The sequence below is a fragment of the Toxotes jaculatrix genome, chromosome 15, assembly GCF_017976425.1.
Source record: "Toxotes jaculatrix isolate fToxJac2 chromosome 15, fToxJac2.pri, whole genome shotgun sequence".
Lineage (NCBI taxonomy): Eukaryota > Metazoa > Chordata > Actinopteri > Toxotidae > Toxotes > Toxotes jaculatrix.
The window spans coordinates 21,391,201-21,417,287 of record NC_054408.1 but is presented as its reverse complement, the minus strand read 5'-3'; the positions used below and the strand labels follow the sequence as shown (position 1 = coordinate 21,417,287).

Here is a 26,087-nt window from a genome sequence, read left to right as displayed (position 1 = left end):
ACAATTTCTCATCAGAAAACAAAAGAGTTATAAAACTCTATTCTTACTTTTAATTGCCCTGTAAAAAGGGATTCTCGGCTTACTTTGTGTCTTGTTTGGTGCCCCAGAGACTGCAATAAAACAGCACTTTTATGATCTTGCTTAGCAACCACTTCTGAAGAAAGGCGAAAAATCAGTGCCATCTTCAAACAAGCAAAGTCATTTCTCCTTATCTGTTCACTGGCATCTTTTTTTTCCTTCTGCGAGTCAGAGTTAGAGGGATTACATTTTGAGATAGCTACACAGACAGAGAGAATCACTGGAAACTATGAGAACTTGTGAACATGGGTGTAGCTCTCCCACAGCCACAAAAGCCTGTGAGAGGATGGTTATGGGAGAGGGCTGACAAAAGGGGGAGGAAAATTAGGCTCGCCAGCATTCTTCTCATTTAAAGCTGTAACTACACAAAAAAAGCACTCACGCAGTCTGGGCTGGGTCTGCGTGCTGCTTACAAGGAGAGGCACTCTTGTATTCATGGTGGTGCAGTGATAACCTGAGCATTTTTCTTCTTCTTATCCCTTTTCCCCTCGCTTTGCACACAAGGAAGGCTCATGTCTTTCTTATAGACATGATGAGCTTCGTGCATTTAAGGACTTTCCTTTTTCTGGTGGTCTCCGTAGCTCAGGTTTTGATTGTTACATGTCAAGACGGGAACAGTGGTAAGTGAATCCCTCTGCTGTTTGTTTTAACACCTAATTGCTGTTGGTTATAATGTGTGAAGCTGGCTGACCTTCAAACACTACCTTTGACTTTTTTGTTTGGGCTTGTGCAAACTGTGAGGCAGAAGCTGGGTTTAGTTGTTTCTCTTTTTTTTTTTCCCCTCAGTGGTTTAAAGTAATTTATTACACAAACTCCTACAGGTGTGCTGTTGTTTAATAGAGAGGTTATTTCAGACAGATTTGTCAGATAATGTTGAGTTCCTAGTGTTGGTTTAGTTGTGCCAAAGTAAATTCTCCTTGTACATGATGACTTCATTTGCTCTGTTGCCTCGTGTTCTATTGGATAGCAGCTGAAAATGTAGAAAGAGCGAGGACGAACGTGTTCAGTAAAGTTACATCTCTGATGGTGATGATTGAGACAAACCTCACTTGGTCACTGAAGAGTCGGAGCTTAGAGAAGATTTAAACAAGATGAGAGCAGCTCCAGAGTGGATTATCTGCAATTGGCAAATGAGCCCTGTATGTCAGGAAACAGTCCGTGGACATCTGTCAGTGATTGCAAGTGATGTCACCCTCAGGCACTGAAAATGTGCAGAGGAGGGAAAACGAGCACCTTTGCGGTTTTACATTATTCCAGCACCACTCCGCCACTTTGGAACATTCATTAAGTGTTAGCACAACCACCCCCCCACCCACCCCCCTCAATTCAGACTGCATTGTACATCTGCGAAAAGAATTTCAGCACCAGAGCTCACGCGCCTCAGAGGGAACACAGACTGCATGTTAATTCAGGGCAGATGTGAGGAGACATGAGAAGCAGAGATGCTGTTGGATTCTCTGAGTCACTGAGACTGTGGGGCTGCTGATGCCTTCAGCTGGCAACACCAAGAGCTGGAACACCTGAGTGTTCTTGTTTTACTTGAACTGTGCTTCCCCTGTTTTTTTTGTTTTTTTTTCTTTTTTTTCAGCTGCAGTGTTTGATCTCTTGTGTCGTCACATGGACTGTGTTGTTTCTGTGTATGATGTCATGGGCCACGCTGAGCACTGGAAAGTTGGTTGGATGGGCCCCTGCCGGAGTTTAGCGCTGAGCAGTGCCGCGCAGACAGCGTTGTTTATTTTTTCAAGCTGCCATTCCCTCTGGATAATTTAAGTTTTTCTTTCATTATATCATTAACTAAAATGAGTTGGCTTTAAGTTCAGTTTCACATAGAGCAGAGACAGTTGTGTGATAGTGTGGAGCCAGATACAGCACCACCCTGTGGTGAACGGAGCACAGGGCCCAAAACGTGTCACGTCCTGTTTGCGCACACTTCCACTGTGCTGAAGAAATAACTGAATTTTAATATTAATGCTACCATTTGAGGAATGAGGGAGCATTGCAGTGAAACTGATTTTCACCAACACGGACAATTTAAACAATTTAAAAAGGACGCTTTACATGATCATGAGACAAGATCTCTGCAGCACTCTGCTGATCTGAAATAATCAGGGACAAAGATTGTGAATTGATTTATGTTTGTGTTAAGTAGTGCAATAGTTCTTAGAAGCTTTGTTTTAATCAGCTTCTCCACCCTCATTGAGGGACTGTCTCAGTCCATATTTGTTCATGTGAAACAGCACAGTGATCTTGCAGGCTTCTTTCCATGGAATAGTGGTGGGTGAGGTGATTGCATTTCGACCAAATAAAAACAGTGGAAAAGTTCATGGGTTTTTTTTTGTAGACTAAGGGAAAATGTGGTTCACCAGCGTTTTGAGACATTGTACGTGTGTGTGTGAGGGGGCGATGGAGGCTTGCTCCACACATTGACCAGTTACATTTGTATGCGATGGTTTTTGATGTGCAGATTTCTTGGGATTTTACATTCCATCTGTTTTAGCAATTTGTGTAGCTGTGATGTGACGAGAGGCGATGCTAGCCAACCTTTGGCCCCCCAACTCCCCAAACCCCCCCCCCCCCCCCCCCCCCCCCCAAAAAAAAGGTGAAATACTGTATATGACCATGGCTATGGTTACTACTGTTACTCCATTTAACTGGAACATTGGTATGGAAAATTACAAAAGCCAATTGACTGTGGCTGAATGTTGATGAAACTACATAATTGTAAGCAGACCCATACTTTCAGAATTCTCTAAACCAAGTCTGTTCAGAAAATGAAGTCAGCAAAAATCTATGTTGAGGACACTGAGGTTATCAAATATGCTGCTTTGAGACTGAAAACAAGGCAACCAAAGCAAATGTTGAAAATTTTAGTCAGTACAGTTACACAGCTCTAGATGAAAGTCATATGCCTGCACATGTGTGGAGAGTTTGCTTGCAGAGGAACACAAGTTGGCAAATAAGATCAAGGAGCAGACTTTAAGCTCACAATTGGAACCGGTGACGCCAGCATAGATTATCAGGATAAAAATATAGTACAGCCCTCATACAAAACCTACGACCTATATTAGAAGAAGCAGAAGTGTTCAAATAATATTTGGAGTAAGGTTTAAGGATGTGAACATGGAAAAAGGAAAAAAAACAAAAAAAAAAACAGCAATGATCACTGACTCCAATAACAAAAAAACAGGAGTCTGTGCCCAGAGTTTAGCCAGAGAGAATCATGCCTCTGCGTGTATGTGAGAGTTGGAACATTACCCGTCCCAGACGCTGACATCGCTGTAAAACATCTTCAAAGATGCCACTTAGCGCCTTACATCAAAGAGACTAGACACTCAGTCTTTCTGAAAGTTTGTTAGCAGGGTCACATTTGTCTCATCATCACCACATCTCTGATAGTCATCACAGCCAAAACGCAAATCAACTCAAAACACTTTTTCCCTCACTGAGAGAAACATACAAGCTGAAAGCAAAAATCTGGTATTCCAAATCAACAAACCTACATTAGGTCACTCTGTCCTCTAAATTGGTTCCAGTTGTTGTTGCCACATCACTGACATCGCAACAAATGGGCTGTTTTCTACCAAAGCTGAAACATCCAAACATGTGAATTCAACCAGGTCCACAGACGGCTTTGATTAGAAACACATGCTGCATTTTTGAGCTATGACTTGATTACACGCCTCTTTTCTTCCAGAGTTAAGGGGGTCGGGCTCACGAGATCCGTACATTGTGTTGAGTTTGAGGAAGACGACGTTTTATCAGTTTTCTGATGTGTGATGTCTGGCGCTGAACCTGGGATGTCTTGGTGGCACAGAGGATGGAGATGATAGATTTTTAATGCAGCTTGTGCCTGAGAGGACTGCTCCATGGGAACTACTTATAAACCAGATTATTGCAGTCAGCAAAAGGAGGCGTGGGGTGGGGGGATGACTTCCAGATGTTAAAATAGTCACTTTGGCAGTATTCGGAAAATATATAAAAAAAAAAAAAAAGTCTTAGAGAAGGTTGGAAAGGGAGGACGTTAAATGTAAAACATAACATGTCAGTATTGCTATAGATATGACACTTACTGGCTCACGGTTCGGCTAAACAGCCTGAGAGCATGTAATCTCCCTTATCTTTACACTGAACACCTCCACAGGTTCAAGTTAAAGTAACTATTTGTTTAAAAGCCATGCAATTATGGCTCCTCCTGTCAGGTTTCCCAGTGCTTGATTGGCACTTACTCACCAATCTTCCCTGTGATCCTCTCAGCCTGTCCATGTGGGAGGATGACAGGGCAGAATGTAAACACAGAATGGGCTGGGTTTTCCAAGTGCTGTAATTGCCTTGATCTGCCTTCTGATTAAAAATGTCCCCAGCAATACACCCCATACTATTCAAAGCGCAAGAGGTTGGCCAGTAAATCTGCACGTGACCTGCAGCTGAAAAAAACAGAACAAACAAAACACAACCCAGATGAGATGAATGAGACTGTTATTATTATTCTTTAATAAAGTCTGTATTACAACCTGGAGATGGTGAGTTTAAAAGAAGTCATCATATATTAGGCAGGGAAGGTCTAGAGAAAGGTACTATTCAGTTATGGGAAACGAAGGATCCAGCGTTTTTGTAGCTTGATCAATACTAAGGCATAAAAGGATTTTTGATCCTCTGCTTCTTTCTTTAATCTGCCTCTTGTCAGTCCTCCAGCTTTATGGACGTGCAGCACTAAATTGTTGGAATACCCCTTTAATCATTCCTAAAAGTAACTGTTAGTTTCTAATGTGGGCACTCTTGACTGTATTTCTCTCAACAAACAAAAAGTGACACTGTGCACCCCTGAATGCCAGGAAAACAACCATGACCATCATGTTAATGGCTTTGATAAGTCAGCCATCAGTGGTGCACAGCAAAGTTTGCCTTAACAGTGTTTATACAGCTGGTTGTAGTTTTTCCAGGAGATCAGGATGACTTTTGCCCTCTGCAGCTTATCCTCTGTAGGTTGGCAAGTCTTAGTGTAATGTAGCCGTCCCTTCGAACATGTTCTCTGCCTCTCCCCTGGTGACAATTTCAAAGGGTGCTATAATTGCTCTAGATCTTCTGCTTTTATGAGAAGTTGTGTCTCATCTGGGGAACTTTTCTCCCTCTCTGTGGTGAAGTGCTTTCAGTGTGGTAAAGATTCAATAAATTAGATTAGAATTTCCAAATTAAGCAAATAAGAGTTTCATTGTTAGTAATTAAAGATGATTGTGGTAATAGGAAATGCGTGTAAGCTTTAGAGAGTCCCTGAAATATAATGGCTGCATGCTTTGTCTGGATCTCAGTTAAGCAACACCCACATTGTTAGATGTAACCTCCCTGAACGTTACCTCGTAAATTCTGAAAAATGTGATAATACCATCTGTCAGATTCTCTCTCTACGCTATGCTGACTTGTTTCAATGCCACAAAATGGTGACTGTCAGCCATAATTGCAGGTTGTGGTCTAGCCTAAATTCTAAGTTGTAGCTAGGTTGTATATATTACAACTTCTGAGGGTGAACAAGTGGAGCTACATGGGTGTTGGTGGGTGACAAGGGTTAGCAATGTGGCCCAAGATATGTTTAGGCCTTTAACAACTTGTTGGACAGCTGATTGACTTAACAGTGAAAAGCCTCATATAAGCGCAGTAAAGTGCCTTGAGGTACTTTTGAATCCAGGTGGTCCTCCACCAGTGGAGCTCACACTGCAGGAGTTACATCACTGCAGGCTGTTCAAAGTAGTACGAAGGCACAACTGATTAATTTATGGTTAGGAGGTTATTTCCAGAAACATTAAAAATAAACAGTGGATTTCTTTTACTTAATGCTGATTGTGAATGATGGATGCCTCGACTGACTCGGACCCAATATGATGGAATTCCTGTTTAATATTTCTATACCAGATCAAAGTCTTAAAGCAGAGTGGATTTGAGACAAAATGAATCATTATGATAAATGTACAATGGTCTTCCATAGTGCAAACATGGATGTTCATCAAGAGGCTCGTGTTCAGAGGGAAAAATATTAGGTTTAGTAGAGATCCAACACTCATACTGCTGGAGTCTTTACTGTGCAGCACTGCCAAGTCTCAGCAGAGGGTATGATGTTTCTTGAAATGTCATCTACAATCACACTCATACTGTGTAAAGGCAGATGTGTATTGGCTGGGAGCAGCATCAAGTTTGTTCTGAGTTCTGTGAAGAACAAAGTAAATCAGATGTGGTATTTAGAAACTTTTTTGTCATTGGATCAAAGCCTGTTGCATCAAAATGACATTAGCCATTGAGGTTTCTATGTGACAGGATTTAAGACGTGTCCAGTAGAGAAGTAAGTTATTCAGTAAAAAGAAGGGCGCATTCTTTTAACACAATGTGCATCTGTGCTGCCCCTTAGCCACAGACTGCAATGTCCAGTCAATGTTCCCAAACAGACGCTTCTCACATTGAGCCAGACCAATGAGATGTGGAAATGTCTGCTTGTAGCCGGTGACTCATGGCTACCATTTAACCTCAATGATTTCACCAAATGGGTAAACTGCTGCTGCAGAGAAGGGTCTAAAAAGTGTCCTGGAGTTTTTGAGAATGGAGCTAAAATGGCTAAGCTAACTTAAAACATGAGATGACTTAGTTTGAATTAAAATCAGCTAGCACTTACTTACTTACTAGTCTTCACGAGCATCCTTACTGCTCCAGCTTTTCAACCACGAGAACAACAAATCCCAATGTTGGCATTTACAGTTCACTTGCTTTAAAATTATATCCATATGAATGACATCAAATACTGGCACTGTGCATTTTTGTAAATATACTTGAGAATTAAAGCAAAGCCACATGTGTTTGCCTAAAGAAACAATATCCAGCACAATAACCTTGTAATTGCTGTGGTGAATAGACATTTTCACTCAGGCTTCAATCAGCCAAACCAGTTCCACACCAACAAATACCTCAGGTTTACACAGCTTGAACCGTGTTGTGCATCATGCCAGTCTTTATTTACCTGGGCTAAATCAGAGCTCCAAGTACAGGCTCTGACTATAGATTTCTGTGTAATCTTCTCCTCCTTCTTGTTTGTAAGCCTTCCACTGATGTGGGCTGGTATTTAGGGGCACAAGCTTTAAACATGGGACAAGACTGGAAAAGAGGAAAATTTTATAACTATTAGAGAGAGAGGGGGTTGAGGAGGAAGAAAGAGTACTGGCACAGTTGCAGATCAGAGTGGAAAGAACACAGGGATGTAAGAGAAAGGCGGAGGAAGAGGACAGAGAGGAGTCAAGGCGGGGACAGAGGAGCTGGAAGAGCTGGAATCTATAATGAGAGAAAAAACAAGAGTGAGAATATGAAAGCGTGTGGAAGAAGTGGCGATGAGGGAAGCCCAGAGGACTGTTTGGTGCATCGCAACAGACTGGGCTAACTCCAGCACAGGAAGTCATGTCAAATTGGAATTTCCTCTGAAACAGCACGCTTCAGCTCTGGTTGTAGTTAATGACCACTGTGATTCATGGAGGAAAGATATGAGATAAAAACTTTTTTTTTTTTCATTAGAACTTTCTTTCTTGCCTTTTTGTGCACCCATAAACAATAAAATAATGTTAAGGGCAAAAGTAAAACAAAGCACTGACAGCTCTTTGTAGAAACATGTTAACGCTTTCACTTGTATCAAAATTAGGTCAGCTGGCGATTTGCGAGCACTTATGAAATGAAGACAACTACGATTATGGCCTTTTTTCTGGTTGGACTCCTCCTGTTGGGAAGACATCTCTGAAGCTCACACAGCTGTTGATGACATGTTGAATAAAGTATGTAACTGTTACTGATAGAAGGGAGGAGTCAGAGCTAACAAACAGCAACATGTCTGCCAAGAAATAATCCACTGCTTGCAAGAATGCTCGCAGAACACCCTCAGTAAAAACGTGCTTCACTGGTAGCTGCACTTATGTTGTTTTGCTGCACTGTCACAAGGACATGGGTGGGAATATACCCCTCATACTTTTCTCATTAGAGTTATGTAGGTCTCTGTGTGAGTGTGTGTGTGTGTGTGTGTGTGTGTGTGAAAGAGAGAGAGAGAGAGAGAGAGAGAGAGAGAGAGAGAGAGAGAGAGAGAGAGAGCATTTACTCGTAAGTAGATTTACCTACAATTAAATTTGGACATAATTTCCTTTAAAACATTAAACTGTATTAAATAACGTGGGATTTCACCTTTTGATTTATCCTGTCAAAAGCCACAAAGAGGTGCCCCAGATGTATAAAGTCATCAGAGCCTTAGAACCTGACTGATACCGGATATTTACAGACACTGAAAACAGGATTTAAGAGATTTTTTAAAAATGGACATATTTGTTTAATAGTTTTAACATCAACACATCACATGAACAATTGTGACCAAGTTATGTGCTGAGCAGAACATGTTTCAGTTGAAAAATAAAGTTGTCACTGCTCTCAAGTGGGTAAATTATGTAACAGAGACCACAAATATATCTTTGGCCTTTCTGTACTGCGTTGTTAATGTTGCTGTTGTCATTGTCTCTTGGCTGCTCCCTGTTTAATTTGGCAAAAGTTTTTACTTCAGGAGCCCTTCTTTACGTAACCTGGGTTCCAGGGAAGCTAGGGATCAGCAGCCAACCTGCTGTACCACCTGAGCCACGCTTAATACTCTGTCAAAATATGAACCAGTATGATTCTTCTTCATCACAACAGCTGATTTGTCAGTCGGCTCTAGCAAGTTTCACAGATGCAGACTTTTGAAAGGAGATCCCTGTGGCCGCCTCTCAGCCGGGCCTCAGTGACCCCACTAAGCTAAACCGTATCACGACAGTGCCCTTCTGACCTCGTCACCTCTCCGTCTCTGTCTGTCACCAGCATTTACAAAAATGCAGGCTGGAGTAAACTTCAAGGGCTCCATTTAGCAATAAAGGGAAAGTGATAAATTCTGTGCATCCCCCCGGGGCTTCAGCCTGAGTGATGTCACCACAGGGAAGGGGCCCCGCAGTGTCGGCTGCCTCTCAGGCTCTTCCCTGTGCTCAGTTATCTGGCCAATATGAACCACAGCTAATACTAGCTGCTGGCAGTCGCAGGTCCCAGGTGGTTTGTACCTGCAGTCACTGGAAACTACCCCGGCTGTTATTCCTCTGTGCTTTTAGTTAGGCTGAGTAATAACAGATAACTAGGACAGCACTTGATGTGGTTCACCTGGAATTAAGTCATGGTTTTCATTTTCGAGATGATACTGGACTGAGGCCAAATCAAGCATATCTCAAAATGTTTGGAGGATTTTTTGGCCTAAACATCTGCTCAGACACTGTTTTCTTTTCAGATTCAGTCTCTGCTTCCAAAGTCCTCTCCATAACATTGGCTTAGTGTTGGGGTTTCAGGACTGTAACCCATTTGTGAAACTGAATTTTTGTAAATCATGTCACATAACTTTCAAACAAGAGCCTTCTAGCTGTGTTTTGGATGCACCATGATGCAATGTTCAGCACTGGAAAACTTTTGCAGTGTGTCGTGGCATTAGGCCCTGCACTCACTACTTTACCTACTGACTTTTATATCCTCAGATCTTTTTTAATAGAGAGGTTGTAAGGTGAAGTGTTGAGGAAAAAGACTGAGGTTTTTTTTCCAGCTTGTTTAAGGGAGTTGGTCCCATAGTAGCACTGATATCTGATAATCATGTCAGTCTTTGAAATTAACTTCTCCTGTTGTTACAGAGATTACAATCTTTTTTTCTGGACGAGAGAAAAATCTCACAACCTAATGTAAAAATAAATAATGTCAAGCTTGTGGGCCTCACAATCTGCAATCCAGTTGAAAATGTAAATATTTATAGAAAACATCCTCTGCCTGAGGGGCTGCTCGTATGATGCAGTGTACGCTGGTGTCGTGGCCGAGCAGCTGAATCATTTCTCTGAGCTTTTAGAATAACAAAATGGAGACAGAGGCAAAAAGAGCAAAGGGGAAAGCGATTGAGAGAGAAGTAGACACTTGAAATAGCCACAATAGAAAAGGAAAAGCAAAGGAAAGGAGAGCAGGAAAGGGAAAAAGAGAGGAGCATGCAGGCAGGGCTGGACTGAGACAAACAAAATCTGTTGTGATGAGAGAGGTGAGTTTGGTGAAAACAGGTGAACTGTACAAGATTTACTGCGTCTACCAAACCAAGCGATGCCATCGCAAGATGCTCTGTAGTTTTACCTAATGTCTCAGAGTGGATGGGAATGATAGAAACTGAATATTGCTACTTAAAATGAATGTGGGCAGGGGTATAAAGTGCAGGGGCCAGTGGTGCCTTCCCTACTCCCACCCCGCCCCCACTTCAGGCACTCTTGTTTGGACCACACCCATCTCTGATGGTATATAAAAGCCAAAGTACCCAAAACTGCCTTTGTGGTGTCTCCAGAGCCCCATTTTGCCATTATGACACATACACGTGCACACAAAAAACTCACAAGGTGAAAACAATATCAGTCACACTGCCGTGGCTAGTAAAAAGTTAAAAAGTTGTGTTGGCCCAAAAGGTACGTTGGCCCACCGGGAAAGTGCCCGGTCGGCCAGATGGCCAGTCCAGCCCTGCGTGAAGGTAAAGTCCAAAAGGAGGCCTTATGCTTTGACAGGGATCAGGAGGAAGAAGGGGAGATTGGAGAGCTTGACGAGGATATGAGAAAACACAGGCTAATGCGAAAGAAAAAGTGGGATTTAAAAAGGAGCCTCCGGCAGCCATTTGGTTTGAGGAGAGGATGCAGCTTCCTTAAACTGCTGTAGCACTGAGGTCAGACAAAATGTGGAGGCAATAAATCTCTTGTTGCCTTTGGGGTTGCTCCTCACTACTAATACAGGACGTCTCATAAAACAACTCCAAGTCCTTCCCCACCTTAAGAATGATAATGGTTGAACATGTGCTTTCCATCATTCGATTTTTACAATGTAGATTGTTAGAAAAGGTTCAAAATGAGAAGCGTCCGTTCATCTTTAGGTTGTGATCATAAGCTGTACCTACTCTATACTGTGTGTATATTATATATACATGTATACATATATACATTGTGTTGCATTTGTTTGGACTTCTGTAGTTTGATATGTAATTTTCTGCATGACAGTGTTGTGTAAAATGTTATGTTAATGTAGGCAACTAAATGATCAACCATCTGTGATAATGCTCATGTGCTGTAACATCATCATTGTGAGATGCAGATACCAGGGAGACAGAGACAGAGAGAGAGAGACAGACATTTTGTGCCAGCACGTCGGTCTGTGTTTGAAAAGGCAAACAGATGTGTTCAGCATGCTGAAAAGTGCAGAGCATGGATTCTAATGCTTTAAACTGCTGCTTAACCAAAACCAAAAAAACACATATTTTCTCACTTACTCCTGGTGGTATCTAAACATGGAAATCATTTCAGATTAACTGCAAAAATCTTGAATTATCTGCCCCTGATATTTTTTGCCACAACTCCAATGACATGAAGCTTAACTGACAGTTAACTGTTTGTGGTGTTTACAGTAGCCAGAGGGACATTTGAACAAAAGCAACAACGACAGTGTCCCTGCTACTCTATATAAACCACAGAGCACACTGGCAGCATCTGAAACTATCTGCATGGCTCGATCCCACATGGGTTAAATGAGATTTGTCTTTTTTTTTTTTGACTGAGGCCAAATTGTCTGACATTAAGCAATAAGATTACAGTTAGGCTATCTTTTTTGTCTTTAACAAATTGTGGCTACTTTAATGCCCACAACCATCAACTGATATCCTCATGAGGAGTACTATCTCATGACTCTCTCCAAGATAGGACCATGTGAGCGTCAGGTAAATTTCATGTACAGTATATCTTATAATCCATGTTGAACAGGAGCTTACACATCCATCAAAGACGACTAGGGCAAGGAAAAAGTAAATCTAAGATCGATTAAATCCTTTTAATCAGAGGTTTATTCTACAAGAATATAACTTTGTGGCAATTTTCATAACCAACCTTTTGTTGCCCCCAAAGTTGTTTATGAATAAATTTGTAAGTTGCCACAGTGGTGCCAAATTCTCAGTGGAACAAAGAGCCAACATCCTCAGTATCCGTAGGTGACCGTATATCACTGACATTTGTTTTTATATAAATATAAAGCCCCTGAAACAGAGGCCTTCATTGTATTTCTCTGTGTTTCGATCATGCAGTTAGAGCATATTGTGCAGGGAACAGTTTTCCTCTGAGTTCCTCTGTGCGCAGAATCCACAGTTTATTCTTCCACATCTGGCTGTGTGCTCAGTTGATGTAAAACACCAGGGCGCTCTGACCCCTTGTATACGTTAACGCTTGGCTCTGGTAAACTGGAATCTTTGACGTCACCCATTTTCCTTTGCTGCAGAGCTGCTTTTACATGAGCCAGCCAAACGTATTATTGTTTATTCAAATTAACACTTTTCTACTTTTATATCAGTAGCGATTAGATAATGATGGTATTTATTTAGCTTGCACTGATTATGTGCATGGAGCAGCAACAGCAACAGGAAATGTCAGAATGTTTTTCACAGCTGATGGCCGGATGGTTTGTACTGACTCATTCGGTAGTTTATTATACATTACTGCAGGTACATGCTCTAGTATTTGTCTATGAAGTGAGTGAAGGCAAATATCCCAAAGTAAAGGACAGGTTTGTGCAGCACACTATTCAAATTTAGTGGAGTGTGTCAGTGTGTTTTATTTAGACTGATCAATGTGCACTGGAACCATCTGAGAGGATATGAAAACCACATGTTTGAGAGTTTACCAGGACTTTGTGTAAGATTGATTTCAAATCAAACACATCCACCTGGTGAGGTTAAGTACTCATTTAGGAGCATCGCTCTGGACTCAGAGGAAATTTCACACAAACACATAAACAAAAAGTGTACCTGCTTTTAAAAGGCGGCATTGTTACAGTCAGACTGTGCCATATTTGATGCAGAAAAGCAGGGAAAACAAAACAAACCCAGAGAATGTGTATGTATGTGGTCTACAGAGTAACATGGACATAAATATTATATTGTATGAAAATTGCATAACCACAGCACGTTCCTGTGGCTGACCAGTGTAGGCCTGACCAGGAAAAGATTGCCTTGGATTTGAACTTTGACCCTGACCTTGGTGAGAGCCTCAGGTGAGGCCAACGAGTGTTTGGCCTTTTGCATTTGTAGTAAAGAACATTCACTGTTTAGTAGTTTTACGTTTCCATTTGCAACAGCTTGTGTTTTTTAATTCTCTAATTACAGCAAATTATTCATTTTAGAGCACGCCATCTGTTGTGCAGCGTATTTAGTTCATAATGAGTCCACTTACATGCTGTAAATTTCATTTTCCATATGGTGTGAAGAAACAGAACCTGTTTGACTGGTACAACTGACGACTAAGGATCTCGCTTTCACAATATTTCATGTCAACAGAAATGAAGGATGCTTGAGAATATGTTGCTACATGTGTGATCCATCTTTTAAATGGTTGTTTTTGCCATGTTCCCCCCTACAGCTAATTTAACTGAATACACAGGATTATTGTGTAGGTTATTTTTTTCTGTAGGCAACTCTAACCTGCAGGTTTGTACTACAGTTACCAGCTCTCCTCTAAAACACAAACGTTATTAGACAGGAAAGAATCAAATCCAAGGCAACAGAAAGTAAGGAGTCCGTCAGCAGAATAGATAAGTGGCGAGAGAGGGGGTGGGGGGGTTGTAATTTTGCAAGACCACAATTCTCCCCGAGCTGAACATGGGAGGGGAACAGCTCATAACTGTGGTTGCCTCTTTAAAGGAGGACCCATTGGAGATGGGGCCTGTTGATGGAAAAGCCTAGACATGTAATCAGCAAGCTACTTATTCATTTCAACTTTCCTGGCTGGAGCTTCTTACTCCTCCCTTGAGATACTGAGCTTTGTTTGTGGAAGCCAAGGTGAAGAGCATGTTCAAACTAGAGCGTTCTTTTAGATTTCAAGCCCTGTCAACATAATCCAGCAAATCCTCCATGCTTCTGGATATTGAACAGACAGGATGCTTTTTTTTTTACATATTAAAATCCTTGTGCCAGTCATTAATAAAGCTAACAGGGTGAGGGATAATCACAGGGTGCAGATTCACTTTGAAGCAAAACACTGTGTTGACATGTGAGCCCAAAGGTGGGTGTCCCTGTTTTTGACCCATTACAACTTAGGCTTTGGGCTAATGTGTCAAAGGCCTTGACTGATGTTCGTGGACCGGCTGGCTTTATGGACAGCTTTATCAGTGGACAAGTCACAGGTTGAACTAAAGGTCCTTTACAGAGGGAAGATTTATGTTTGGCCGTGGCACCAAGGGTTTTAGAGCAGGAAAGCACAGCTGCTGTAGAGCCACCCCTCAGCAGCTGTAACTCATCTGCATCTGGACAAGGAATCAGGCTGAACTCCTCACGGTATTAACCATGTCATTTGGGGCAAGTTACTCTCACTGCAATGAAGAACTTGTTCAGAAAGAGCATGGAAACAAATTTTATGTCTGGTTTGACTCCATAAACCTACCATCCAATCTGAAAATTAGACAATAGCGTGGCCGTCAGTTTTGGGCCTGCAATTGGTCCCGCTCATCTTTTTTTTCTTTCTTTTGCTAAAGGAAATGAGAGATCCAGTTTAAAATGAGTCATTGTTTCCATAAGGTCATTTTCTAACCCCTCGACTTCTGGCTGCAGTAGTTTCTCCCCAAACACAGTATGAGTATTTCCATATTAGCCAAGGAAAATCCATAAACTATCTTTTTTTTTTTTTTTGCTTCCTCACATCTGCCAACTACATCACGTTGTGGCAAGGTTTTTCCTCATGGCTGAGTTCTTGATGACTTCAGAGAGGATGTTGGGTTCTTTGTTATCTGGCTGATGTCTGATGAACTGTACCAAATGATAGGTACAGAGCAGACACATGAGTCATGTTGAAGAGCTCCAGACTCCATGTTTTAAACCAGCAGAGGAAACCGTCTGCCCTCTTAGCTGACTAGTGGAAAATCCAGATCAAGCAGTCACCATCTGAAGGGAGCATGCCTTTTCACCGTTGTCACGATTAAACTGCGCCTTTACAGCGTCTGTGGAAAAGTGTGGAACCTGCAATGAATTAGCTGAGAGGAGGGGAAAAAGTGAACGTCCCTCCCCTCCTCCTTCTCCTCAAGGCTTGCGGTGTGGTTTTTAAGACTGCTCTGAAAACCACACTTCTGTTCCAGTAAAATTTTAAACTCTCCCACCACGTAGTGTTTGAAATCTCTCAAAATCCAGCAAGGAAAATTGTTCCCCCAGCTATGTCTGAGCATTGAGAAGGACTGAAGGACTGAGGACTCAGTCCAGTTTGTTTGAGGCTAAAGAAACAACAAAAACTTAAATGTATTTCTAGACAACAGTTAAGCTTGTTCATGTACATGTTTATGTGGAAGTGTGCCCATGCGACACCTGTGTTTCTCTTTAATGTCCAAGACAAATTTCTCCTAAGGGACACAATAAAGGCTAATCCTATCCTGTCCTCACAAATGAAGGGAAATGCACACTTGCATTCCATGGAGAACTGGTTTTCATTTTAAAAGGCCACAACTTAGACGGTGGGATGTTACTGTCCGTTAAAAGGCAGGAAATTTCACAGCTGAAATATGTTGTGTTTTTAGTGTCGTCAAATACTTTGCGGCAAACAGAACAAAGATGACTGAGAAAGCATGCCGTCAGACTGTATTTGCTCGTTAGAGTGTTGATCTTCTAAAATGTGCACGGATTAAAGCTGCAGTCCTCAGCCAACACAGTTGCACGAGAGAATCATAACGCTGAAGAGTCTATGTTAAAGGCTGGCGGCTGTTGTATGTCAAAGGGTCATTTACTGTTGTAGCCTTCCGTGTGTGGATAAATGTGACTTTGTGTTCATACCAGTGCCGTCAGGACAAGCAAGGCAGGCCGTGATTGACCAGATAAAGCGAAACATAGACATTAGAATGATACCGAAGTGGAAGCGATTTTCTCCTCACATCTCAGAACAGCGTTCTGTCTCAGAAATGATCTGACATTGTTTTGCATTCATCTTATAACTTACTGCCCTCCTGTGGCTGCAGTTGGCTATTGTCCCTAGAGGCTAGGTGGACAATCAGTCGTTATATCTATCGTTTCTGTCGTTTCGTAGCTGTGTTTCGTTAGCAAAAGGCTGGGGCTTGTCAAACAGAGGGGGGAGCAGTATTTTTTGAACGTTTGCACATTGTGGATAATCCTGGGATCTTCGATGGGTAACTAGCTATAGCTAGCTACAGACAAAATATGTTTTTCAAGCTGCCCTTCCACCGCTCCGAGATCAGTTATGATACTGCACACTTTATTACACACATACACAGATGTGTGTGGAAACTGTACTTGTACACTGAACAATCACTACAACAGTCTTTTGTTCCTGAGTATTACGAGGCAGCACCAGCAAGTGAACCAGCAAATTACACTGTGGTTTATCATCTCCGTACGAGTTGGCTTTCTAATCACCTTGGTCAAAATGTGTGACAACAAGGAGTTATGGGATATTGTGGGGCAGCTTTCAACTCCTTTTGCAAGGAAAGCTTTCACAGACATATCCATTCATTTTACCTGTTTACGGTTAATCCTATAGCATAATACCCAAGCCTTTTAATTCTGTTCTGCTTTTTATTCATCAGCTTAATAACTTTTCCTTTCTGTCAGTCAAAGTGTAGGGTTCTTTGTGCAAGATCTGCAGTAAGTTTGAGATATTGTCACTGTGTCATTGTTACACATTGTTTTAATGTGGTCCAATTTTCTCATCTCATAGTAAAGAGCTGAATCGCACATTGAAATGGACGTTTCATGAGCGTGAAAAAAAAACTATATTTACACTTTACTGCTATACTGCATAAGATTCTTCATACAATAGGTATATTTCACCATGACTGAGAAAAAGGACAGAAAAGAAATGAATAAACAAAAGTGGCAGGAAAGAGAAATATTGTCTGAGGGGATTACCTAAATCACAGCCACCCATTTTTGTGAGATTAGATGTAATGAGCTTAAAAGCGTCCGATTACGTGGTGCATTTGTAAAGCACCCAAGCCTGTAGTTTAATTAGAGAAATCTCAGGCGTCCCAGTGATGTCTTGTTAAGACAAGTCTGAATGTAATTTATTACTCACATCCTCTATCTATCTACACATTGACTTTGTTTGATCTTGTACCAAGAGTCTTGATGTGTCTCATCTGTTTTATCAGCGGCCCTTGACTTCATCACTGCACATTAGATGTATGGTTATATTAAAATGGACAGCCCTGGGCTTATTTTTTACTGGATTTTTTTGAAGGAATGCCTTGCAATATGTCAGTCAATCAATCAGTCCATTGAGTTATTCATTGTCAGTTATTCAAATCAGTCATTGTATTACTGAGCAGTATGTTGACGCTTGCTGATCCTGGTCACCTTTGTCTAGTTGTCTAATACATTTTATGTCTTCCCCTACATTTGTCCTGTACAGCTGTTCTTGGAAATGTGTGTGAGTTCATTGAGAGCCACTGATAAACAGAATCAAATTTCCTAAAGTGTGTCAACATTCATGGCCAGCAGTGGATTCTGATACTGATCATTGTTTATACAGTTTAGTTTGTCTTAGTCTTCTAGTGTTTAGGACTGGAATGAAGTTAGTTTTCCCCACAGGTCTGACACCATATTCTACGTGTCTTTAATGTGGTTTTCTTGGGATCATATAAACCTCCATCAGTTGTTAGGTTTCTCTCTGCAGCTTCTTGCCTCCTGCAGCTGGTCAACCTGACTTACCTGCAATCTGAAGCTCAGAGCTGCCACCTGCTGTTGATAATAGGAACAGGTGAAGGCTTTACAGTGTCCTCTCTGCAGACCTGACAGATGTGGGCTCAGATCACAGAACCCTGACGTGTAGATCCCTGTTAAAGCCAGGCACACTCCACGATGGACTGGGGGTCTCCCTCTGCATTCACTTTTTTTTTAAATTTTCTGAAAAGAAGAAAATAAAGAGGAATTTTACTGTTTATGAAAGCTGATTTTTGTTTTTACTTGTTAACAATCTGCTGCATGTGTAACACACCGTGGGCCACATTAATTCTATGTTCAGTTATGTTTAGTTCACATTAAAAGTATTTAGTCAACTTCCAAACCACAGTGTTTAATCAGACGTCTGGGAGAAACAGTTGCTTCATAGGTGGTTGCAGGTTTTGTCTTTTGAACATGAATCAAGTTTTTGAGACGCTGCCTCTGGAGGAAATGATCTCATGTCTAACGGCTGCAGACTTCACTACAACAAAGGCTTGCATTTTCCAGACCTGTTTTCTCTGAGTCCTTGCTCAGAATGTTACACTCTAAAATGTATGGCGCAGTTGCACACAGAAAGTATACGTTGTTGTTGTTCAGCATTGCATTTTCTGGATGATTTCTTTCTTTAGATTTAGATTTCTGAAGCACCAGTTAAAATGAACACGAGATTATGGCTAAGCATTTAAAAATGTATCATGGTTACTTTTGCAGTTACAAAACCCTGCAGTGTTACCGCACAAGATATACAGGATAACAACTCAACAACTGATCTCCCTGAGGCAGCTGCTCCAAGGAGAAATAAACTGTTTAATTTCCAGGGGCTCTTAGACATGTTGGGACAGGCTTCAGTCCTCATGACCCTAAACAGAACACAGGGCTAGCAGAAGATGGATGGAGGAGTGTTTACTTTTTGTTTGCCTCTTTAAAGGATTCAAAAATATGTGACTTCTTCTTCTTTGTGATCTGCTGAGCATGAAAACTTGAACAAAAGGTACATTTTGATCTGCTTTGTTTGAAATGTCAGAAAATTGGTTTTTGCCTCAAAAGGATCATAATCTGGAACAGCTGTGGCAAACCTTTTGTGGATTAACAAAAGTTTTGAAAATCACAATGCACTCATGGCTTTTGCTTTTAATTAAACTGACACAAATCTGATAAACTAAGAGTTCCCTCCACCTCTGTGTGTTCCAGGAGATGACGTGAGCTGCACGGCAGACGGCCAGGTGTATACAAACAGGGACATCTGGAAGCCAGAGCCATGCCGGATCTGCGTTTGTGACAACGGTCAGGTCCTCTGTGATGAAATTCAGTGCGATGAGCTGAGTAACTGTGAGAAGATGCACATCCCTGAGGGCGAGTGCTGCCCTGTTTGTCAGTCTGATTCAGGCAGCAGTGGCGGGACGGACTCTTTCGGTGAGTGAGCTCTTGCTGTCTGTGGTTGTTTGTCAGGTTTAGCAGTGAAAAACAAGCCTTTAATTTAGGACTTTATACTGTAGGTGGAGAGCAGAGAGCACATCCATTGGCTCAAAAGGCTCCACACACCCTTGTTTAAATGCAAACTTTAAAGGCCTCAAATGAAGACAATCATGAAGAGATTAATAACAAGAATTAGAAGAAGAATAACAATATCATGACCCTGAAAGATGTTTTAGTTTTGACAGGTTGTCAGTGAATGGCTCTATTTATCTGAACCAATGAACAAATTACTGCCGTCATCAGGCTGCTGCACTCACACTAAGAGTGAGTGACATCGGATTGATTGTGTTAATTGACCGGATTGCCTTTGTTTACCTTGTCTGACCTGCATAATGATGACAGATGAATCGCTCTACAACTGTTTCAGCTTGTACACAACATTCTCAGCTTTGACACTGATGATTTAATGAGGATTTTTGTACCTATTGTCCCAAAATATTGTAGGATAATAATATGATCTCTAATGCTTTTTCCTCAACGTAGGCGGGGGCAGGATCTATAAGGTAGGCCACAGTTTTATAACACTGGATATTTTTTTTTTTTGTTATATTTTGTTATATAGCATCGTGAAATAGAAGTTTGAAAGGTATTGTCATTTCTGTCTGTTCATGCAGGGTCAGAAGGGTGAACCCGGGGATGTCCCACTTGTGAGTATTAAATACAAACATTTTTACACAGTCCTTTAATATTTAGCTAAACAGGCTCAGTCTAAATGCTGAATCTAACTGGTGTTTCTGATGATTTCCCTGCAGGTGACTGGTATTAGAGGCCGTCCTGGACCTATGGTGAGAATCTTTCATTGTTGAAGCTTCTGCAAATGTTTCCCTGTTTTGGTGTGAACGTTCAACGAGCTGAACTGACACTAGATGGCATAAGAGGACAGTTACCTCCTGCATAACTTCACCTTAAAAGGACGTCTCCACAACTGAATAGTCCTTCAATCGTCTCTGTCACCGTGGCATTTTAAGCACCACACTGTCGTGCAGTATGTTGAATACAGCGCATTGTTGTGATGCGACTGCAGTGTTATCACTCTCAGATTTTTACTGGCTCTTTTTATTTATTACAACAGGGACCTCCCGGCTCTCCAGGAGAAAGAGGACCTCGTGGAAACAAAGGAAGGCCTGTAAGTGTCGGTAGCTTATAATCACACCCTACACTGCCAAAGTAGGGTGATGAAATGGTGATTTCACCCTTCTACCTCGTTTTGCCTGATTTCATCAAACGTTATAAAGCTTTAAACATTTATTTTTAGAGGACATATGTCAGTACACAACATGATAATCTATAACAGTATGGTTTACAGTGTGCCTATAGTCTAACTGCATCAAATATAATGCAATCATAATCATGTGTCTAAATCTGTATGCGTATTTCATTTCAGCAGTAACATTGTGTCGTGAGTCTCTCAGCCTTGTCGCTTCAGATGCAGACTAATAATACAATATAATATATAGTGGGGTTCAAAAGTCTGAGACAACTTTCCTTTTCACTTGAATGGGAATGTTTTCTTGGACTTTTGGGCCCCACTGTGTGTTTCTGCATATCTTTAATAAACAAATGAAATGGTTAAATATAGCATCATGTCCATATAATCCATCTGAAGCTCCCTTCAGATGGATTTCACATGACATCTGGACTCTCTGATAACTGGGGTCATGAGAATGATTCTATTCCTCCTCATTCTGTCAAACTATCCAAAGTGGTCAAAATACTGCTCTATAAAAACATTTTTTCAGCTCAAGGGCAAAGACACACAGTCAAAATGTAGTGTAATGTGGAAAGTTGATGTATAATGTGCTTACCAAGCAAAAATGTAGCAGGTTGATGAATGAATGTGCCCCTCTTAGTGGAGTTGCAATCCAGTTGAGGGCAGCATTTTGAGGGTGATTTATTAGCATCTGCATCATTCGCATCAAACTGGATCCACTGTACATCTTGGCTAAAGACAGTATCTTAGCAACACTGACTGATTGATCAATCTAGATTTCAGATTTTAAGTTCACAAAATATGTAAATAAATAAATGCAGCTTAAAAAAATAATAAATTAGTGTCAGACTGAGCATGGTAATAAAATGGTTTTCAAACCAGTGAATAAGTGACTCTCTCTCTCTCTCTCTCTCTCTCTCACACTCTCTCTCTCTCTCTCTCTCTCTCTCTCTCTCTCTCTCTCTCTCTTTACTTTCTAGGGACTGCGGGGTCCTGCAGGTTATGATGGAGAGCCTGGTGTGCCGGGTCTACCTGGTGAACCAGGACCTCCAGGACATCCTACACACCCAGGAGTGAGTTGTGCAGGGAGCCTTGTGTACACATATGTACAACTACATGCACATACAAGCGAGCACAGGAGGAGCAAAGGACACAATTACTGCTCACACACCTTAGAAAGCCTACACTACATTTTAAACTCTGTTGCAAGTTGTCCATGACATATTTTACATGATATCAACCACCACTTTGCATTTTGGGAATCCGAATCAACTGTACATGTACTTGCATCACTTGCTTTCACTGCTACAACTTTCATTCATTTTGCATAATTATACTGTGCACTATGTTTTGTTGTATATCATTTGTACCCAGGTTTGCTTTTCATTTGCACCCATTCTCCTTACTCATGAATATGGCAAGTACATACTGATTGAACACATTTAACCTAAACTAACACATTTAACCTGCAGGGTCTGGAATCTCAGATGGCAGGGCTCGATGGAAAAACAGGACCCCAAGGCATGTTAAGTGGCTCAAGGGTAAGAGGATGCCATCAATATATGAACTAACCTAATCTGTCAGTGTTTCTTAAACTGATCATCCAAAAAGCAGACTAAAGCACTAATTATCTTTTAAAATTAGCTTTGATTCTGTACTGGAAAATGAGTTCTTTTCTGTTTGCAGCTTTGGCAGAGAACAGAGGCAGGCTGGCAGTTAAGAGCAGCCCAGAGGTTCAGAGTTGTAAATTTGTACACTGGCTGCCAGGACTTATTTAATACGTTTTTAACCAAGGCTCTAGGGAGACAGGATGCCATGTGTTGTACAGATTTTAAAGCACACTTCTTTGGGGGGTTTGAGAGAGACAGATACATATTTAAAAAAAAAAAAAGGAGTCCAGCAGTCGCTGTGATATCCAGTCAAGCTCCACAACTCACTGGATCCTACATTTCCCATAATGCATTTTGATACATCTTTGTTTGATCTCTGTTAGGTCATCCCTGCCTAATAAACACCCATGCTTACTATACAGGATGATACAAGTGGCCCAGGTTGTTTCTGTTATAAATTTCTTTCTAATATAAATGTGTAGTCCACAAACCTGAAACAAGGCGACCCTGATGACATCATCAGGGTTATGTTTTCCACGCTCCCCTCCAGAGCTACAGCAGACATAGGCAACATCATAAAACGGCTTTGACTATGTGAATAATTCTCTCCATGTTGAGTAAACAACAGCCGATGCATTAAATCAGAGGAGCTCTCATAATGTAATATTGTATGATGTTCTTCCAGAAGTAGCTTGATGCAACAAAACCTCTGGAGCTCTGGACCTACTAACCACCACACAAACACACCTACTCAGCTCACTTAGATCAAACATAGGAAGTGGTTGAATGTGGCAAGAACATTGTCCTTGAACACTGTTATAAGAGGCACTGAAAAGTGAAGATCAAGATATAGAAGTGCATTCAGCCTCAGTATGCAATTTGCTAAACTTTGTGGAATATCTATCTTTTCATTCTACAAATGAAAAACGGCCTATGCATTAATTGTAGAGCATGTAATGATTGAACAGTCCATTTTTTTAAATAAACGAAAATACTTTTAGTTCATTGCTGAGGCGTAAAAGGAACATAAACCATTCTGGGTTTTATATCTTGACAGCTACTGGCCTCAGATTAGGATAAATTTCCTCTTGTTTTAATTAGAATGTACATTATACATTTTCATTAGCAAGTACACAACCACACTGTCTTGGGAGACTTTTGAAATCAATCCATGCCTCTGTGTAACTGAACCACCACGAAGCAGAGTAATGGCCATAAAGGCAGGAAAAGATATGTTCTTAAACAAACTAGTGGACACACAAAATGGTTACTACACACCGCTTGGACAGAATATTTTTGTGTGTGTGAATATTGGTCAGGTGGGGAATGGACCAGTAATGAAAGGAGTGCCGTTTGTGCTTCGACAGTCATTTGCACATGGCTTCATAAAATTTCTCCATTAAAAATTAATGCACCAAATGAATCCATTCTTCCACTGAGTTTGTCAGAAACTACAAATAGTTATAACACTTCACTTTTTTCTGTTTTTTTTTTTGTCATGTGGATTGTGTTGTATTGTGTTCATTGTTTGATTTTGCTTTGCTTTGTTTGTTTTAGGGAGAGGCTGGAGCAAGAGGACCTCCAGGCCCAAATGGCCTGCCTGTAAGTCGACAGCATTCTCAACAAGCTTAGATTGACAGTGTGCAGTAAGCTCTCATAATACTTAAGTGGCATTTTATTATTTTTGTATTTTAAATGTTTTATTGTTTCCCTCCTACTGCTAAGGGTCAATCTGGACCACAAGGACCTCCTGGAGAGGTTGGAGATCCAGGTCACATGGTATGACATTGTTCCTTTGTAAATCTAGTGTAATTTTGAAGTTTGTGGTCCGCTCCCTGCTCGGAAGTGCAGAAGCACACCTGCAATAAATATGGCCTGAACATATTTTAATTTTTTTTACAGTTGGTAATTCATCAATGTTTACAATCTGACTGTGTGTTTCAGGGTCCATCTGGCCAAAGGGGACCGGAGGGCCCTTCAGGGAAACCAGGTGAAGATGTAAGTCATCTTTGGGCTCTTCGTCTGTCATGACGTGTGAAACTCTAGAGGGACAAAATCCCATTTAATCTTGCTTTAAGCAGACTGTTTGTTTGTTTAAGCAAGAAGCCAAAACCCCTCTGCAGTAGAACACTGCCCCAGCTCTACACCCTCTACAGAATACCAAGTGCTGTATGTTGAGATTCAGACTCTCCTTTAGTAGCACAAAACCTGAGAGAAGAAATCTGATATGTGATCCGATGGCTTTAATTTCTCCGCTAAACCTTTTGCAGTCAAATAAGTCTGTGATATGTCAATGTCATGTCCTCACACAGGGAGAAGCAGGCAAAGCAGGGAATAGTGGAGAAGTTGGATTCCCTGGATCACCAGTAAGCTTCTCTACCTTTATACATTCATCCCTTAACTGCACAAAACGTATCACTACAGAGATGGTGTGATCTCCTGTCAGTAGAACTGATGATGCTGTTCCATGTGACATATTTTAGGGTCCTAGAGGATTTCCTGGTACTCCTGGGCCTCCTGGACTGAAGGGTCACAGAGTGAGTATAAATTTTCTGAAACATTTATGTTACTGAGTTATAAGTAAATCATTACTTCAGAAATCTTCAGATAAAAGTGAATTTACTAAACTTTGCAAGATTTCCCCTGTTCATTTTTACATGACTACCCAAGACAACATCTGTGTACTCAGCTCAGCTGTGCATTTGCAGCTAAAAGGACAAGAGAGTTTGTTAATTGTTTTTTTTTTCTTGTTGATAGGGCCACGGTGGACCAATTGGCCAAAAGGGTGAACACGGAGCTGTTGGATCCAAGGTATAAGTGAAGTCAAAAGGCCTGTTAAATATCTTGTTATACATTAGTTGTATGTTAATGTAACTAAAGAAATGTCTTTTCTCTGGTTTTGTAGGGTGCTACAGGGCCCCCTGGTCCACTGGGAGCACCTGGACCCATGGTGAGTTATAGTCTCAAAATGGAGCTACTGGATGCTTAGGGAAGTCTGACACTCATAAGTTACCTGTGACAGCCCATACTGATTATAAAGCTTATTGTGCTGATGAATGTATGTGGACTAAAGTACACTGACATTTCTGATTTAGCTGCCTGCTCTTATCTTCAAAGAGACAAAGCTGTGTTCAGATTACTGTAAATAATCCTCTGAACTTTCCAACTTTAAACGTATGCATTGAATGGAGGACAGATGTCATTTATGATTGTCTGTGTATAACAGGGTCCTGCTGGGATGCCAGGGGAGAGGGGTCGTTCTGGGCCCGGCGGTATCGCAGTAAGGATGATATCACTATCTAACAGTAACACCTGCTACCATGTTCTTCTCTTTAATGTCACTAATATCCAACGTTTGGAATAAATGGGTAGCTGTATGTTGCTAATAATGTATTTTTTAAGGAGTTGGATGTTTGTAAAACTGGATCCTTACAAAAGTGACTGTCTATCATCACTGTTATTTATGAATCTTTGTCTTTTAGGGTAAACGTGGGGCACCGGGTAACATTGGAAAACCTGGTCCAATGGTAAGTGAGCATTCACACCTTATACTTCAGTAACTAACATGGTATTTGTGTCCAGTTTAGAATTTATATGTATACACATGTTAACAGTATTTGGTAAATAGTTTTTCATAAATGTGAATGATAATATTTGGTTTTGTTGGTGAGACTAAAGTAAGTTCAACATAAGGCAGTGATACTGAGGCAGTTGTTCTCTCCTATCCATTGACTACCAGTGTGTTTGTAGACTTTTCTTGGTTTATCCTTCAAATCTTATTTTAATTGCTGTTTGTTTAACAGGGTCCCTTGGGTCTGAGTGGTTCACCTGGATACCCAGGAGCCCCAGGAATGAAGGCAAGTACAGAAAAACACATCACACACAGAGAAAGCACATTTCCTTCACCTACAGAATATTTCTGTCACACTTCTGT

At 41.1% G+C, this 26,087-nt stretch overlaps 1 protein-coding gene across 1 annotated transcript in view; it reads left to right on the top strand.

Annotated features, from left to right (window-relative positions):
- The first annotated feature begins 440 nt into the window (after nt 1-440).
- Nucleotides 441-26,087, top strand: part of col5a2a (collagen, type V, alpha 2a) — a 37,339-nt gene continuing 11,692 nt past the window's right edge. Inside the window, exons 1-18 of the mRNA XM_041056572.1 lie at nt 441-698; nt 19,049-19,270; nt 19,817-19,836; nt 19,948-19,980; nt 20,086-20,118; nt 20,406-20,459; nt 21,524-21,616; nt 22,016-22,084; nt 23,711-23,755; nt 23,879-23,932; nt 24,098-24,151; nt 24,466-24,519; nt 24,637-24,690; nt 24,911-24,964; nt 25,059-25,103; nt 25,380-25,433; nt 25,636-25,680; nt 25,957-26,010. Of these exons, the coding sequence (XP_040912506.1) occupies nt 608-698; nt 19,049-19,270; nt 19,817-19,836; nt 19,948-19,980; nt 20,086-20,118; nt 20,406-20,459; nt 21,524-21,616; nt 22,016-22,084; nt 23,711-23,755; nt 23,879-23,932; nt 24,098-24,151; nt 24,466-24,519; nt 24,637-24,690; nt 24,911-24,964; nt 25,059-25,103; nt 25,380-25,433; nt 25,636-25,680; nt 25,957-26,010 (1,128 nt within the window). The 5' untranslated portion in view covers nt 441-607. The remainder of the gene's footprint in view (nt 699-19,048; nt 19,271-19,816; nt 19,837-19,947; nt 19,981-20,085; nt 20,119-20,405; nt 20,460-21,523; nt 21,617-22,015; nt 22,085-23,710; nt 23,756-23,878; nt 23,933-24,097; nt 24,152-24,465; nt 24,520-24,636; nt 24,691-24,910; nt 24,965-25,058; nt 25,104-25,379; nt 25,434-25,635; nt 25,681-25,956; nt 26,011-26,087) is intronic.